Source organism: Anopheles marshallii, chromosome 2 (genome assembly GCF_943734725.1).
Source record: "Anopheles marshallii chromosome 2, idAnoMarsDA_429_01, whole genome shotgun sequence".
Lineage (NCBI taxonomy): Eukaryota > Metazoa > Arthropoda > Insecta > Diptera > Culicidae > Anopheles > Anopheles marshallii.
In genome coordinates, this window is record NC_071326.1 from 3,566,827 (window position 1) to 3,584,942 (window position 18,116).

Consider the following 18,116-nt stretch of genomic DNA (forward strand, 5'->3'; position numbering starts at 1 on the left):
ACACCCCCCCGCAAAAGAAGAAGAAAAAAACATCCCCCCAGCCCCTTGCCGAGAGACAAAGGAAAAACAGGGTGGCTTTCACATCTAATTCGATTTGTGCCCTTCACCGCTACTCCATCTCGCTCTCTCCCGCATTCTCCTCGCTCCCTCACACGCACCAGCTCACTCGCTCTTTCTCTCACTCACCCCTCGGGGTGTGCGAGTCCCCACTCCACGCGGCGAACGCTTTTCCCCGTCGGAATGTGTGCAACCCCTAGCAGAGCGCTCGCAGTGCGTGAGCGAGCGCACACCAGCAGTACACCGCACTCCGCTCATCTCGCTCGCACTCACTGCAACCACACACACCGCACACCGTTACGCTATTACGGGCGTGGTTCCGACCCGTTACGACGCTCACTCGCTCACACACACAACGCCAACTGCACTGCTCTTTCACCCCTACGGGCGACGCCGGTTTTAGGGGGTTGCGAACTTGCTGAACTCACTGCCGCGCGCCGGCAGCACTCGACACTCAGCACACGGCGCTCCCTCCCCTGCCACTAGCCAGCAGTTCGATCCGGTTGGCTGCCGCAGCCCGGAGACCGTGCGTGAGCGAGTCGCAACCACCAGCAAGCGAGACAGGCGGATGTGTAGACAATGTGGTGGGGTCGTCTGGTTGATCATCGCGGTCGGGTCGGGTCGCGCCAAGCATCAAGTTCGACTCGGGAAGTCCTTCTGGTCAGGCGTGCGTTCCGTGTGCTGGTGCCGTTTGCGTGTGTCTTGCGTCCGTCGTATCGTTTCGTCGAGAGCGCATGAGGCAAAATTCACGATCCGCCAGCAACAGCATCCGTGTGCATATCCGGGAATGGAACAGTGATTCAATTAAACGACGTTACCACCGTTGACATCGCTTTAGTGATAGCATTTTGACGTCAAAAAAAAAACAAAACAAATCACCGGAAAATAGCGGAAGAAAAACAAAAGAAAAACACACATCCACACAAAGGTTCGCGGTGATCGTGCACGACACGCGGCGTGTCTTCGAAAGGATAACGATATTTACACACGTGTTTGCGTTTTTCTCATTTCTTTTGCTGTGTTGTTTGTAATGCGTTTTTGCGTTATGCTGTGTTTGTTGCATCCCTTGCGTTTCATTGTGGTCGCACCTTTCGAATCAGTGCGTGCAAGTGCAACCGTTTCAGTGTGTTTTGTTGTTAAAAATAACTCCAGCAATTGAAGATCGTTGCCCACAAAAAAAAATAGAGAGATAAAGAAATAATGTGGTGATGGTGTTGAAAGGGAAGTTGTCCACCATCATTCATGACAATCTTTAGTGGAGTGCCATAAGATAATGCTCTTGTGCTCGCAACTGACAGGATCAATCTTACTGATGGTGTGTTACCCTCCGGATGCAATCAAAGCAAAGTGATTGTGCAAGGTGCAGACGACTAGTGCAGTGTGAGGTCTAGTGCATCTCTAACCCATACTCCTCTGCGTGCGTGCGTGTGAGTGTGTCTGTTTGTGTGCACATGTGTGCATTTGTGCATCGCCAATGTTAGTGTGCTACCGGTTCCGATAAACAGATCATCGCAAGAATCCACCCAGCCATTCCGTTCCACCCCACCGGCCAACACCAGTTTCCCTTTGGCACCGGTGTAGGAAAAGCGGGAAAAATTTTCCTCGATAGCGTCGGCCCCGACTGTGGGGCCAAAACCGGAAGCAATATTCTGGCACACAACACCCTCAGCATGTACGGCGGTGGCGTACTCTGCCCGTCGCCCTCGACGGCGACGGGTTTCTACAATCCGCGCGGCCAGGGTTCGGAGATCGGTGCGCTCGAGCTGGGGTTCCCGCGGGGGATGGCCCTGGTGCCGCCGCCACCGCACGGTCCGTGGCGCGATCCGAGCAGTCTCACCGGGACCCACCTGCCGGTCGCCTCCAGCACGGCTTCGGCCGCCGGGGACGACATCACCACACTGGGCGGGCAGGGTGGCCCCCAGGGCCAGACCGGTTCGGTCGTGCCGGGGATGCAAACGTCCTCCTCGTCCTCGAGCGGTGGCGGTGGAGTGGCCCAGGATAAGAAGGACTTCATCTCGTCCTCGTCCGGCGGGTCGTCGATCGGTAGCGTCGGTCAGCATCCGTCGGTGACCGGTGCCGGCGGTACCGTGACGCAGGGCAATGTGATCGAGAAGAAAGAGTTCCTGTCGCTGCAGCAAAGCACAACGCCCGGTTCGCAGAGTATGAACTCGCAGAACGGGCAGGATCTGAAGAACCAGAACATTGAGTGTGTCGTCTGTGGTGATAAGAGTTCCGGCAAACATTACGGACAGTTTACGTGTGAAGGTAAGTGTTACTGGGATGGGAGTTGTCCTTTTTTGAGATTAAGACATATTGAAGTGAAACAAATTCTTTGATGATAATCGCAGCATAACACCCTGAATGTATGCAATTAAACAACAGAATTGGATTCATAAAAGACCAATAAATGAAGTCTTTTCTTGTGAGGTAATACATTAGTCTCGAACCTTATCATACGGTAAGCAGTGTGAGACTTAAGCTATAGACATCTTATGATCTGCTTAAGCTAAAGACATTAAAAATCACAGCCTACTTCCAAACTTGTCTCTTACTTTTTGGGAAACATTTCATTTTGCGTGTGGGAAACAGCTGAGGAATTCCTGGGCCGTGAGAAAAACTTCTTTCGCCAGTCTCTGTCCATTCCTGGTGTGTATGTTTTACAACTTTTATGACTTGCCCTTCTTCCCCGCCGTTGCGTCGTCCTCAACGCTGTTACATCGCATAATTGCTTCGTTCGTGCATACGTCACCACCACCGCTTGACTTTCTCGTCCAACCGCTCCTTGCGCCAAAACCATTCATGCATTCAACTACACACTGGACTTCATAAAAATATGATTATTGTGGGACATTCGGTCGCGCTGTCCACGCCACGAAACATCACGAACTGCAGTGACAACCACGACGGCGTCGACGACGACCACGGTGCAGACAATCGACATTTGCCTGTTAAAGCTACCGCTGCTACTGGTTTTCCATACGGTTCCTCGCCTCCTTAACGAGGCTCGAAGCAGCAACGAATTGAGACGTTGCGCTCTCCTCCGTACATCCGCTGCACCGAAACACACAAACACACAATTAATCAAAACAAATAAGCATAAAAAAGTCATCATTCAACTGAACCACCGGGAGATGCAAAGGGTAATGCAGAATGATGTGCCTGTCTTTATGCGCCCTTCTCCATATATTGCCTTTTTTATGGATTCTTAATAGCAGCAGTGTAGTCGATTATTTTCACGATTTTGGTGCCGTTTCTTTCGTTTTTTTTTGTTGTTTTCCTTCCGCTTGCCATGGAGTTTTTTTCGCTTCACACAACTGCAGGTTACGATCAATACTCGGAAGCATATTCCACAAGCAATTGACTTCTAACATTATTTTTATTATGTTGTCCAACCCCAGACCGGGCTGGAACCCCAGGCCTTCCAGCTTTCTCTCATTCACATGACTATTTTTAAAGGAATGTAGGCAAATCCTTAAAAAAATAGAAATACCGTTGCTCAGTCCCCTCAGTGCTCTTGCTGCACTTCGGTAATTGTTATGATTTTATTTAAAAGGTTCCTTGGTAATCGTTTTTTTTTTTGCTTCTTGTTCTCTTGTCGCTGCTCTTACTGCACTCTTTCTGCTCGACCTCACTTATGGTTACAGATTGTTTTTTATGCGTTTTGTACCATTTCTGGCCCTACCGTTATCTACCCTCGCGTGTTATTTCTTTATGCGCGGGAAGACAAACCAAGTATTAGGGAGATTGGTTTCATGCTTCCGGATCTTCCGGGCCGGGCGTGTGTTCCTTGGGCTTTGCGGCGCTTTATTTATGGAGAAACATTTTTCTTACCAGCGAACGAATTCATCCGACAAATCTTTAAGTTGTAAGAAAGGTTGAGTCTTGCACGGCAGTTGCCGGGAGTCCCTTTCTTCGAGGATGTGATGGAGTCGATGGGGAGGAAACAAGATGTAAAACTGTGTGTTTCCCTTTTTTTTGGCTGTCGGCTGTGCATTCATGGGTGAAATATGCGTATGCAAATAGTTTGCCCTTTTTCCATCACAGCTTGCGCTGATCCCGGCAAACGGATCTCGTTAGGGGACGGTAGCATCAAATCCCACCGAAAACATCATCGACCGGTTGCGGAGTGTGTAGATCCTTCCTGTTTTGGGGTAGTAATTTTCCACCTCAGTTGATTGATATCGGTATTTAATCACAGCTATCCGAAACAACAACGCCTTTCACTGGTTACCGGAGACAGGCCTCGCTTCCCAAACCCAACATCATATCCAGTTGCAGTTTTCATCGCTAATGAGATGAGGAGTTTATGAAGATCTTCAAGATGGAGATGTGGCCGTCGTGGGGCCTTCGGGTGGTAGCGACGTATCAAATGTGTACGCAATGTCAAGAATAACATTATGAAAAGGGGTCACAATGGGCCACCGGGTTTTGCATGCTAATGGGCCACCGGCGGACGGTGAATGTAAATGAGTTGTTCGAAAGGGAGACAATGAGACTTTGCTGCACAACAGCTAATGCAATATTATTTCCATCAAACAATGCGCAAAACAAGCGGTTACAAGCAGTACCAATCTTCTGATAAATTGGAGCTTTGTGTAGGCCGGATAGTTCCGAAAGCTCTGAGCGGCTAATTTTCCGATCAATTATCGTACCACAAAACAAAAACAAAACAAAACACAATGTGAAACCAAACCAAACTGCCTCAACACTGTGTCAACAAATGCAACAAACAAATCGCGACCCGATTACTGCACACCATCGCTTGGGGCGAAGAACCACAATTAAGTTGTGATAATCAAACGGTTTGGTGGCCGGCCGGTTTGCCAACCGGTGAACAGAAACCACCGACGTAAATCAAAAACACCACCCAAATCGCGAAATCCGCCCTTCACAATGGAGGTTGACATTTGACACGGCCGTGTCTTGCGGGTTCGCTCAATGCGCCGTGTTCGTGTTCCCGTGTGGCTGTACAGTGACTGTGTTTCATTTGCTTTGGTATTTTTTTTGTTTTTGCTACTCCTGACCTCAGCAATGAATCTTAATAGAATTCGAAAGGAGTAAGAACAAAACGGTCAAAAGTCACACGAAGCGACAGTTTAATGCGCAAGTAGGGCGATTCGAGCTTGGGTGGTTTCGAAAAGTGAAGTAATATTCAGTAAAAAAGTGTCCATCGATGGCGCCAATAGCATGGGAGTGAACAAAAACGTCCAACAAAACATTGATAAGGTAAAAAAGAAAGTTGTTCGAGCTGAAGGAGTATACCAGCAAGAAGAAAAGACAGTTCTAATCACAAACGAAAAATTGCGTCACTGTGTCGAATGTTTTGCGCGATTGTGCTAGTATGATACAGCAATATTAGCCATCATCATTATGTAACGCAACCCCGGAAATACCCGGCAAGACACTGGACCATCTCCACCCAACCTTGCGACAACCTAGAGGGGCCCAAAGGGTGCTTCGTCCTTTCCGAACCACGGACGGAAGTGAACCGGTTTTGTCGGTTCGCTCCATTCCAATCCGGGCAAAAAGCTGTTTGGTGTTTTAAAGCATGCATAAACACGGCACAAAACCTAAACACGCATCCTGTCAACCGGGTGTGAAAGAAGGATAGCAACGCGAAGATCACGCAAGGATCATATAAATAGAAGGGAAAAAAAATACGCACGCACACACTGAAATAAAACCAGTAGCATCATGAGCACGATTGATGATGATATGATCACAGCCGATCCCCACCACCAGCAGCTAACCTCCGCGACCTCCCGAACGAGATGGTTGGCTGTGCGTCCTTGTGCGGCTCTGGTCAAATGTCAAGCTGCACTGCAGTCAATTAATCGTAAAGAGCCTCTGCCGGGAGAATCAATTTAGTTATCTCGCTTGGCTAACCTGTTTTTACAACGAGTTTTGTGCAGTTTTCAGGCATGCCGCCTCTGTGTTTGGGTGCTTTTCCTTCCAACCGCAACATTTTCCCCCGACAAAGCGGGAGGAGACGAGCGCTTACTGCTTGCTTGAACGTGCTTCACCCTTTTTCCACGGTGGTGTGGTAGTGATTTCCGTTTAAAACACTGTGTCTCTCGACCGTTAATAATCGTGGCAGAGTCAGGGGGGGGGGTTTTTACGAGTGCGTGTGCTTTGTTTACTGCTAGATGACGCACGACAGAAGGGGGAAAACTAATCAATAAAGTCACCGTCATTTGCTTGGATTTTACGACCCCGCTTCCCAAGTAAAGGTGATGTATTTGTTAATTCCTCCATCTTGAACACTAATCGGCCATAAAAATCGGTTCCTACCCATGTGTCTTTTTGCACAAAAGGCTACATGAAGGCGTGACGGTGACGCACTGGCGCGAGAGCAGGTAACAGTATTTAAAAAAAATAGTTATCGTCCCCCTTGAACGCAGACGGGCTGCACGAGACACGTGTCCCGGAGTTGCACTTTTTCGTTGATCGATTGTTCGGGGAAAAAATAACCTTCCACACCATCGGCGCCATCCGACGTGAATGGAGCTAGAGGAAGAGGTGTTTGTTGTGACCATCGGCATGTGTCAGAAGGTCAATTGCGTATTTGCCGTCGCCTTTATGGTGTCCAATCCTTGGCACCGAACGTACTGATGGCGGTGCATTCGAGGTGTGCACCTAGAGTCTATTTTTATGAAGTAAGAGGAGTTATGAGAGGCCTTCTCGAGATATACAGAAACACGGCAGTTACGTCCCCGTTTTGCACGGATGTTCCATTCGCAAAATGTCGATGTTTGGCGTGCATGACATAAATGCGCGCTTTAAAGTTAATGTTCCACTATTAGCAGATTAGATGCGCAGCTGAGTTACATAACTGTTCAGTGTCGTTATGTGCCCATGAGGGCACTAAAGCTTGATTGATCGAAGAGCACGACTAATTTGCTTCATCCAGCAATTCGAAAACATTTTACCGCTCACACGGGTCGTGCGTCAAAAAATCCTGCCACTGTCCAAACCGGCAACCCGACCATTATTACATGCTGCTGCTGCTGCTGATAAGAAGCGCCTGCGTCGTGTCTGGACATATTCCGGATATGTTCACCAACAGAGCGAATGTGTGTGTGTGTGTGTGCGTGCGGCAATTTACAAACATACGTGTGCTCATTTCCAGTGAAGATCCGCACCGTGTTCACACAATCGTGACAGTTACTAGTGGTAGTCGCGCACAATCAGCATGGCGTCAAATGGTGCACGACGACGGAAAGGAGAATGTTTTGATTTTTTCAACCTCCAACCATCAGCAACACAGGCCACTATCAGGAATGGAGGCTGTGTTTTGGGTGTTGCGATAAGCAGTGCGCGGTTCAATTTATGAGTTTTCTTGTGCGATGTGCTTCTTGCTTCTTCCTACACCTCTGCGATTATCGTCACCCGGGCACGGCTCAGTCTGCGTTGGCCATTACCGGCGGGATGGTGGTGTGTTGGGGTACCAGTGTTACCAGGGCGCTAGTGTTGGTTCGATTCCTTTTTTCGTAGTGTGCTAAAAGAACAAAACAAAAACTGACTTCGACTGAACTAAAATAGTTAAAGCTATGAGGATTGTCTCATAAATCTCAGTGTGCCAAGGTGACTATCATTGGCTAGCCAAGGGGGAGTCGTCATCAAGGTTTGTACGACTTACTTTACCACTCCGGTCCAGCTGATCGTGTTTGTGTGCGCCCGGCGAGTGAGTTTTGTGTGCGGCTGTGTGACTCTGTCCCGCTATCTCGAGGTGCCGGTTTACTTCCATCAAACGGTGCATAATTGCCGGTGTACAGGTGGGCGATTATGATCATGCAAAAAAAAGTGCATCCAATGCTTCCGTGACTTAGAATCTAGACAGTCGGAACTGCTAGAGCAGCACCAACACCACTAACAACAACATTATTCGCTGCTTTTTTTTCTTCTTCCAAGAATCGAGCCATTATATCTTCACGATGTGAGATATGGCCACCTCCACTCATCAACATGGGCTAACGAACTTTACCGGCATAATGTGGTGTTTTTTGTTTTGTTTAGCACACACTCAGGCCACGAAGAAAGGAAAATTTATTCCAAACATGCAATCTTTGTCGAACGGGTAATCAGGAGAAAACGGAACGAGCCGTGTGGTAGCAGCGAAGAACCAAACATTCTTGTGATTATCTCATCCACAGGTTGGATCAACCTGCTTTGTTCCGCACAGGTTCCCGTTCTGTACTTTATGATGCCAATCGTTGCTGCTTACAGCAGAAATTAATTACTACAAAGTAATCGCATCATGTTCTCGCCCACAACACCACATCTAGACCGGCGGCATAGACCGCCATACACTTGTGCTGCGGGGGCACGCAATTTCACACTTCGCTGTAGGACGTTGTTTTGCTTTGAGATTGTTCGTTCGCGCTTGGATAACCCTCCATCATGTGCAGTTCTCTTCCGGTGATATACTCGGAAGTTATGCAAGCAGCTCACGGTGTTACTTGGTATCTTTTGCAGATACTGAAATGACTTAAATGACTCCTCTAAGGGTTGATTTCGTGTGCAAATATTGTGCAATCACGATAGTCTTCCACAACTTCTTCAGGAACTGTGTCTTTAAATCCCGAATTTCCCGGAAGTCCTCCACACCAGGGTGAATTCTTTTAGGAGCTTCCCTAATTCGACTAATTATCCATAACTGTCCACTGTTGCTTACCGGTCAGGTTGCCGGCACTATTTCTTACGAACCCTCCAGCGGACCGTAACCGTACCGGTAATAGGGCGGCTTCCCGTTCTTGTTCTCGTTCGGCATTCTGCGGAAATTGCTCAACCGTTTTATGAGGGCGACGGGTTTTCCTTCGCTTTCATCCGCGGTGCATTGGTGGCGGTCGCATCGATTTCACAAACATCTACCGAAAAGCTGCCGAAACTGGGCCAACGATGGGTGCGTAATTTTCACCGACAAAACATCCACTAAAAAAAGGGGCGCCTGGTGGACTGTTTGATGCACGGGAAGACAGACGAAAAAAAAACCGATTTAATGCCATAAAGCACAACGCACCGCAACCAATTAAAATCAACACATCGTTACGGACCGGGTCGAGAACAAGAACAATTCGTCACGAAATCATCGCACAATCCGTTTTCCCTGCCTAATGTGGACTGATTGCCATTGTTGCGAACACAATCGATACCGTCGCTCCGGTATCGACGAGCTCCATTTACGGTGGTGAAGAACCCCGTAGAAGCCCTGGCTGCTCCCTCCGAGCTGGTGCGGCGCGCACACCCTTTAATGGTCCGCAGTGTGTACTCCGGCCGGGTCATCTCCAAACGGTCAGTGCAGAACGAGGTGTGCAACCGGGTCGCCTGGGTCAGGCAGCGAAACGAGTAGGGAAGGGCGAGAACGAGGCGGGGCATTGGGTGGTTTTTATTAACTATTAACCTCAATCGAGCGGATCGTGGCAGAGAGGATCGGTTCGACTGGACTGGATGCTGCACGAACCCGGCCAGGGAACGGGGGTGGTAACTCACGCGACTACAATTTCCACTCACCGCCGCGAACTATCGAAACCGGCATCGATCGATTTTCGATTTTAATCCAGCTGGATCAAGCGATGGGAATAAGGAAATCGGGAGAAAGCGAGAGATAGCACGGTTTGGTAGCTCCGGAGCCGTACGCTCTAGAGTGGGACAAATGCGCGCGCGCTCAAGATGAGGTGAGCAAAAATCGTGACCTACTCGTGGCCGCGCGATCAACCAACCACCGCCAGTGCTTTCCGAAGGCACTGGCACAGGAACGCATAAGTAAATGCCGTCCGGTTCATGTTTGTGACTTCTTCTACTTTGGCCCGGGTCAGGTCGATTTTGACGCACGCGCACACACACCCTGTTTATCCCTTATCCTAAACGTGCTTCCTCCTGTCCGCCGATGTTATTGTTTTGCCCTGTAACAGTGTGCTCATCTCTCGTCGTTGTAAGCGTGTCTACACGTATACATTCTTCTCATTTTCAGCCACATTCATCAACCGTTGCGTGATGCGGAGTCTATTATGGCTTTTCGTCGCGATCCGCGATCAATCGTTTCGATCAATAGCCACCCACACGCGGGCGGGAGAACGAACCACTTCCAGCCGATCATCGCGACCGTCTGCTCTTTCGTCGCTTATTAATAATATGAACGCGACCGAGAGTCCACCCAACACCATTCAGCAACAAACCGGGTTGGGGATCGGTGCGAAATGAAGAGAATGTTTATAAACACACCAAAACCCATCACCCAGGCACCCTTTCGCGATTGCGATCCGATCATTATGGATGTTGGGGATGATGATAATGATGATGATGATGATGAAAACGATCAATATAATCAGTTGCCATCATCATCAGCGTCTAAATAGTGAACCTTTTCCCGTGGTTCTGCTTTATCGTTTCCTGATAATTATAATGAGCGCGAGCAGCACATGCTGGGCACTACAACTCCTGGAGAATACGTAACTTTGTTTAAATTTCTTAACCCAACAATCAGTTCGCTATCAAATTGAATCATATTAAGCTTCATTGCACCGTTCTCGAATCGATGTTGGGCTCGTGGTGTTCCCGGATTGCTAAATTGATTTTAATTAACTCAAATGCTTCCCAATGCACTCCACAAAGCGCCCTTTTTTGTGTATCGGTCTGACATGTGCGCTCTGCGCAGCGGTAGATACGGTACCGTTTGTGACTCGAAGACAGCGCATCAGCTGCTTCCTACCACACTGCATCTACCCTCGAAGCACCCCAAACACAGCACGACAACCCATCAACCCGCGCTGTGCTCGAGCTTTTCGAGAGGCACACACACTATTTTTAGCGATGTCTTTATTGCGCGACTATTCCACCCTGCCCGCACAAGCTCGCGGCGTCCGGTCGGCCGTCCGGAGTGGCTTGGCTAGATGGTGTTGAAGATTCGATCCCATGATTAGCATCTCAGCGCGCCGAACGAAGCGTGCGACAAGAGTGGCAACATTGTGGGATCCCACTTGTGTGCTACAAGAGAAAAAAAAGGAAGATGAAAACAACAAGTGATGTTAATTCCACCGCATGATGACACTCGAACAACAACGATTTACCTGCTCGCTGACGGAAAGGCGAACTATCCTTACATCGGGGTCGACTTTTCGAGTGACGACATTTTAACCCATTCACACACGCGGAGCGCGTTCGGTTCTGAAAGTGATGGGAGGAAGTTAAGCGGAGTTATTGAACACTGTCCTTGCGCTGTATTAGTTGTGTGGTAAGCTCGCAACACTGTTTACCCGTCGGATGATTTACGTGCCTTTTCTTTGTCTTGCTTCTTCGCCCGATTCTATCCGGCTGGCGCTTGGCTAATGAAAAACTTTCCCCAATATTTAGAGGCGGTGTAGAACATTGGCGGAATTTTACTTCCTCCTGGCAGACCCATCCCTTTTGGCCCTTTTTGTGATGGCTGGACCTGTGGGCGAATATTTACTTATTTACTTTTTAAAGGCTCATTGGGATATTTCTGGGTACTGGTCGGCTGGAGTCCGGAGGTTTTGTGCCTCGTCCCGCTCTGCATGAGAGAGTTGGAAGCAACCAAAGCAGAGCAGGCCATTTCTGGGATGCACGATCGGACGGTCGTCCGTTGCATCCCCGCAGAATGATGATTTATTAGCAATGAGTCTGAACGGTGATGATATTGTTTTATTAGCAAACAGTTTGGATTTTCCAACGGTGAGCAACGTGAGACAACAACCGTACAACGGAGGAAAGTAAACGATACATTATTCTACGTCTTTGCGATGAGATATCCTTCAAGAATGAGCAGTTGATTTAGTACTTCGTACTTGATGGATACAGACGAAACCTTAGCTAACTCACCGGAAGATTAAATGTCCAACAATAATCGGATCACAATCACCTCCTTTCCCTCCTGACGCAGCACAAATCTCGAAATGCTCGATTTCCTTCCGAAGGTCATGGGCCGCTCGAACTGCAAGTCCCATTCCGTAATTCGATAATTATCGCCATGTTTGCAATTGCAACCCGCACCGGACACACCAAAACCACCGTGTAAGTTGCACGGGTACACACCGGCAAAGCGGTCACAAACCTCCCGAGCCTGGGAACTGTGGGCCGCGTTCCGAAAGGGATTCCAATTTTAATTCCGCCCTCGTTCGGCGCGCGCACTCTCACTCCTGCTAGCAATCGATTTTAATTCAATATTATTTTGTTGCTCGCCGGGAGAGGGAGAGAGAGAGAGAGCACACCGAGCGGGAGTGGGAAGTTGCCCCACGGATATTGCTGCAGGGTCGTACAACTCCCGCTTCGGGGGCTGCAGAACCTGAAGCTCCCGCCGAGACTGGTCGGAATTGGAGAAGATAATAGCCCGGTAAGTCACCGGACGGGACGGACGGACCTCGCTACCTCGTCGAAAATCGGGGCAGAGAAGCGTACCCCCAGCGGTGCATTCTCGGTATCGTACGATGCGCAAATTCGTCTCCCTCGGTCAAGCATTTCGGGCCGACGGTCCGTATCGGTCCGGACGGTTGCTGGGCGGTAAAGGTTCGAGTGGAAATAAACTCATAAGTACCTGCAAGTCGTGATCTTATTCTTTATGCATCTTGGAAGGAGGCTGCTGCCGCTGCCAGCGATCGATGCGGAACAGCAGTCGGAGGCTTGGAACAGGAAATATCGCGATGCGATCGTTGCGCGCCCATGCTGCGCGCGCTTTGCCGTAACAGTGTCGCACGGTTCTGCACGGACTTTCGGCGCAACTCCACCGCTTCCCAGGAACCGCTTGCGGATAACGGTTTAATTATGTTTTTAAAAGCAAGCGAACCACAGCGCCGGTAATAGGGTTAATGAAATGATTTCGAGTAGGTGGATGCAGCACTGGCACTGGGCTGACTGAAGGCGCTGTTGGCTACACACAAGCCAAAAAGATGCTCTAAACGCAACGATTCAAGAACGAAACGAAATAAAATCGCAGTACGACCCTAGAAGGGCACACAATCACAATGTGATTCTGTGTTGTTTTTTTGTTCGCCTCTCCTTCCTGAACTGCCATAAAGCCTTTCCACCGGATCGGCGTGTGTGCGAGAGCGCGCGCGCGCGACCCGATCGCGCACACATATTCGATCTTCTCGACGCAAGACCCGATCGGCTTATCTCGGCGCATCGATCGAAAAATAATTTATTATTTCATATGCCCCTTTTTATTAACTGCTGCACGACTGCACTGCCTCGCTTATCTACTCACCCCACCGTTGCACTTTACTGCCCCTGCTGCTGCCGCTTCAACCTTCTCCGACCGGGCAAAGAAATTGCTTTTCAAACTCCTCCGGCACTCGAACTGCCGGATGGATGGCAGGGCTTTTGGGATGATCGTGTTTACTTTCCCGGTCGGCTGCGCGCCGGATAAGCGGCCCATGATCGATCGTTCGCTGACGGACGCTCGCGAGCTTGGTGTTGCCCCGTTTGCTCGGTTGCTTCGCGATGAGTGGAAAATTATAAGATGGGAAAATTTTCACCACCAGATAACGACACGAAGCGCAACGGGGCGAAAAGGTGATGTCGCTTACCCGTTTGTCAGCTTTGTACCGGTGCAACCCCGGTACAAATTGTTCGACGTTACCATCGGGATGGGGATCTCATGAAATGATTGGTTTATCAAACAACTTGGCCTGTGCGTCATTAGCGCTGATCAAATCGATTAATAAGCGTCTACGTAACAGCATTTGTGGCATGCGACAATTATATGGCAGTATTGTGCTTATTTTTAACGCATTCACTACTAAATAATTACGGTTAAGGTTGTGGTGGGACCAATTACAGATCTTCTATTTTGAGTCGATGCTAATATTTTCGTATTTTAGAAAAACGAGGTCGTTTATTTTTAAATAAAATAAATAAATAAAATAAATAAATAAAAAACTCAGAGTATTTTTAATAAATGGTATCATTTCCGCTTCGTGGTGTGGGAAACGGATGCTAAATTACGAGCTCAATTTCGGGCACTGATTTTTAATCAAATGCAATTCAATTAAACCACCATGTACCGTCACTCGGTCATACACAAGTGACAAACCGGTGACCGACCGATGTGTCGAAACCGTAAAGACTGTTTTTATTCCAACCCGCTACTTCTCACTCCTTCGAGGCCACTTTCCACCGATCGGGGTGACGGTGGGACGGTAAAGTTAAAACACAAAAATCTCATACCATTGCGCATGCAAATTTATGCAAAATTATTTCCTGTTAAGCATTCGGGCTATAAAACGCGACACCTTCCACACAACCGGGGCCGGGCTGTTTTGATATCGGAGATATCGAAGGCGGACTCGGGGTAGAGAAAATGTAACCCACACGAACCTTGGCCGATGGCCAAATTTCCAATCCTGACGACTCATTCATGCCCGCGCGCTGCATTGATAGGGTGGAAACCGTGTCCACGTTGATTTGCCATCGGGGGCCACTGGAGACTGCAGCTAGTTACACACGCGGCAATGTGTGACTCCGACTCCTTGCATAGTTTATGAATAATGTATTCATACATCATGCGCTCCTGCTCCTTCGGTTTCCGGGGAACCGTGTGTGTGTGTGTTTGAGACAAAAATCCCAACACCAGTTCCCCGCAGGGCAGACTCCACTGCTGTAACACAGCACACGCACACACACAGCAGTATTCGAAAAGGATTCTATTTTTTCTCTCAACCTCTTTTTTCTAAAATCTGTCACGACTGTTCTGCCTCGGCCGTCGGTTCCCTCGAACGGCCCGAACACCCCACAACGCAAGAAGGGTGGCGAAGGGTTCATAATCAATTATCTTCCAACGAACCACAAAATTATCTCGTTATGCATCCAATCCGCCCTCTCAGGCAACGGCAAGCCTGCGCCCGAACACCAACACGTCCCGTATGCGATATGCTCACACCACACAGTTTGCCCTCAGGACATTGTACATGGGCCCTGTTGTGTACCGGGCACTCGTGTGTGGACGGAGAGTTGGAGATTCACTTACGCCCGGATCTAGATAAATAGGTGTATCATCGGATTTTTTAATTTAATTATCCCGATTTCTCTGCCCGCCGGGGACGTGATGGATGGTACGAAGCGAGCAGCGAACCGACTGCATAACGTGGTGTGCATAAGTTTGCTGTTTAGATATGGTCCTACCGCCCGAAGGTTTTGGTTAGCATAATCGTACCATCGGAAATCGTGCAACTTCACGGAGAGTTTTAAAGGTGAAATTCAAAGCACCCAGGAAACATACCGTCGCAATGCGTTACATTCGCCCAGACTTTACAGTGCAGTATTGGACAAACAGCCCAAATTGCTTCTGGTATCGAGTGCCCAAATGAAAAGAAGCAAAATATTGTATCATAAAACTCATCAACATCAAACAGCTCGACCGACGGATTGTCGGCACCGAGAGCTCATATACGACGTACCAACAGCAGCGATTACAAGCCTTCCACACAGCGCAACATGTAATGTGCTACAAATTGAGCGATAATCTTAAATTAAGCAATTCCCATCGGTGCATCGTCGGTGCATTGACCAACTCGATGTGGTTGCGGGACGTGACTGCTGCCCAACGAACCGTCCCTCCGATAATCGGCTGGGCCGTCTCGATTGCATTACATATCAGGTGTGCATTATGAGTGATGCGTCTTCGGCGGCCAACTGGCCAGTACAGTACGCTGCACACTCTAATTATCCAAGAACGCACCCGAGGGACTCATCAACAACCACCGTCCCCCGTCCGACGTACGCTTTGCTCTCTTTTTCTATTACCCCAACCGAGCGCCAGGTAATGAGATAAATAATGGGAACCAACGTTGCACACTTCCATGGGCAGGCCCCTGTGAATCCCTTTCCGAGATGCAGTTATTTAAATTTCAAATTCTCTCACACATTTGCAACACTCCGTGTGCCAAGCTCACAGTTTTCGGGAGGTTTTGAGCAAGCTTTGATCTTCCCCGGCGACCTCCCAGGAAAATGTGTGGGCCACGCAGTACTGGTGCCGGTTCAATAATGAAGTGACCCCAACGGAGGCGAGATGTAATTTAAAAACAAAACCCCTCCATCGCGCCAAACATCAGATCCAGGTGCATCGAGGCTAACCCTGACCGAGGCTACCGGGTGGGATTTTCTATTTCACATGGTCCAGCCGTAAACTCTGCAATTCGCTGTCTGACGGTTCGAGCTGATTCTTCACCCTTCATCATTACATGCTATTATGATTATTATATGCAGATTGTGTCGGTACGTGCGTCGATATTCGGAAGCGCGAAACTGCTTTTGTCCCGCAGCGGTATCGGGCCGAGGATCCAAAGATCCAGTTCGTTCCCGACGGCAAAACCTTGACCACGTGATTGTTGCTGCATCGGCCGCCCGTTTCTTCGTTCGCTCGCTAATTTACGTTAACCGGGCAGAAGTACAACCCAGGGGGATCCGTTAATATCCCATTACCAGGCATTGCAACCATCGGCCGCACCGGGGGTCGCTGCGGTGTTTATGCTTAACGTCAATTTTATTGTTTTTCTCCATTCGGCATGCAAAGGAATGAGCTTTGATTTATAGCCATCACGCCACAAACTCCCCCTGCGGACGGCAGACCCCATTCATCCCACATCCACACGATTGATCCGTTGCGTTGATGGCGGTTTGCGGTTGAAAATTGAAATTCATATTGGTGAAGTTCGTGCGTAAAAGTGCATAAAAGTGCATCCCCGTGAGGGACATCCTGGGCGCAAAAACCTGAAACACGCCAGCTCCGAAGGCTCCTCCTGTAGTGAGTTGTTATAACTCAATTTATCACCCATTTTAACCAAACCGCGGTTCCAACACCGTACCGAATCGGAAACAATTGTCTTCGAAGTCTCGTACCAGATGTTCTACCGCGCTTTCGGGTCGAACGTTTTGCTTCTGGGTGGGTTTCGTTTTTCCCGCCCCAACCTGGGACTTGGGAAACGACGGTTTTACGATGCACTATTCCTTTTGGCGGACCTGTGTGGCCCGCACGGCACAAACGAGTCTGGCCAACGCGACTCCAGGTGGGGGGTGAGTGTCAATTAGACACGACTGCCAATACAACCAGCCGGAAGAGAAATTTATGCTTCTCCGCAAATCAATCTGTCGAAATGAAACTTTCCGTTTTTACGATCTTTCCCAGGCCTCGGTTTTGAGTACGGTCCTGAGGGGTACAGCATAAATTCTAAGCATAGAACAGCATAGAAGGAAAAAGTGTTTTTTTCGCTTTATCTTCTTTGCTTTTTCACCAACAAAATGCATCCCCCCCCCCCTCCGGGAGAACTCTTTTGCCCGGTCCGACGGCCAAGTGTTATGTAAATGAGTGTGGAACAGTCATTTCCTTTCGAAGCGCATCTATTGTAGCGGTTGTATCCTTGTGCTCCAGTCGAGATTTACAACAGCATAACTTTTTCTTTCTACGAAATGACCACATCACGGCCGCTCCATCTCAATGCTGCACGGGCCCAGCTACACATATGCGTGCACTATTCATGGGCGCACAATGGTACCGTGGTTGACATGGAAGAAACTCCAAACCATTGTTTCGTGCCCATTCAAATGCACCCCGGAATGCAATTCGTCTATTATAACAAGCGAGTGGCAAACGCAAAAAAGTGCTTCATATTTGATCCAACAACATCATCGCCATCTCATTGTTGCTGGGTCTTTTGGAACATTTTTTGAGGTTGGCGTAAAGAATGAAACATAAAAACAAACCCTAGCGAGAACCGCATACCGGCTATAGCAAATCGTCCCTCCATTTCCTGTCTCATAATGTACGCAATTCTTTCCCGCCAGCAGGAGTCCCGTGCGGTGTTGCGATGTTGGGCAGCTACCTTCGCAACGTTCGAACGAAATAGCCGACTTGCCCTCGAGCGGAGCAAAAGCGAGCAAGGATTCCGGTGGAAATTGTTCCTAATTAATAGGACCCACCCTGGAGCGATTTGGTTACAATGTTACCGTTACGACATCCCGTCGACTCCACCAGGGGCCGTTGTTCCCGGTGAACGATGCCGATTGTTTGACAGTTTATCAGGATCGGCCCCTTTTTTCGCTGCCCTGAAACA

At 48.9% G+C, this 18,116-nt stretch overlaps 1 protein-coding gene across 1 annotated transcript in view; it reads left to right on the forward strand.

The window, feature by feature from the left end:
• The first annotated feature begins 1,727 nt into the window (after positions 1–1,727).
• Positions 1,728–18,116, forward strand: part of LOC128709893 (nuclear receptor subfamily 2 group F member 1-B) — a 70,903-nt gene continuing 54,514 nt past the window's right edge. Inside the window, exon 1 of the mRNA XM_053804930.1 lies at positions 1,728–2,322. Coding sequence (XP_053660905.1) covers positions 1,728–2,322 — 595 coding nt within the window. The remainder of the gene's footprint in view (positions 2,323–18,116) is intronic.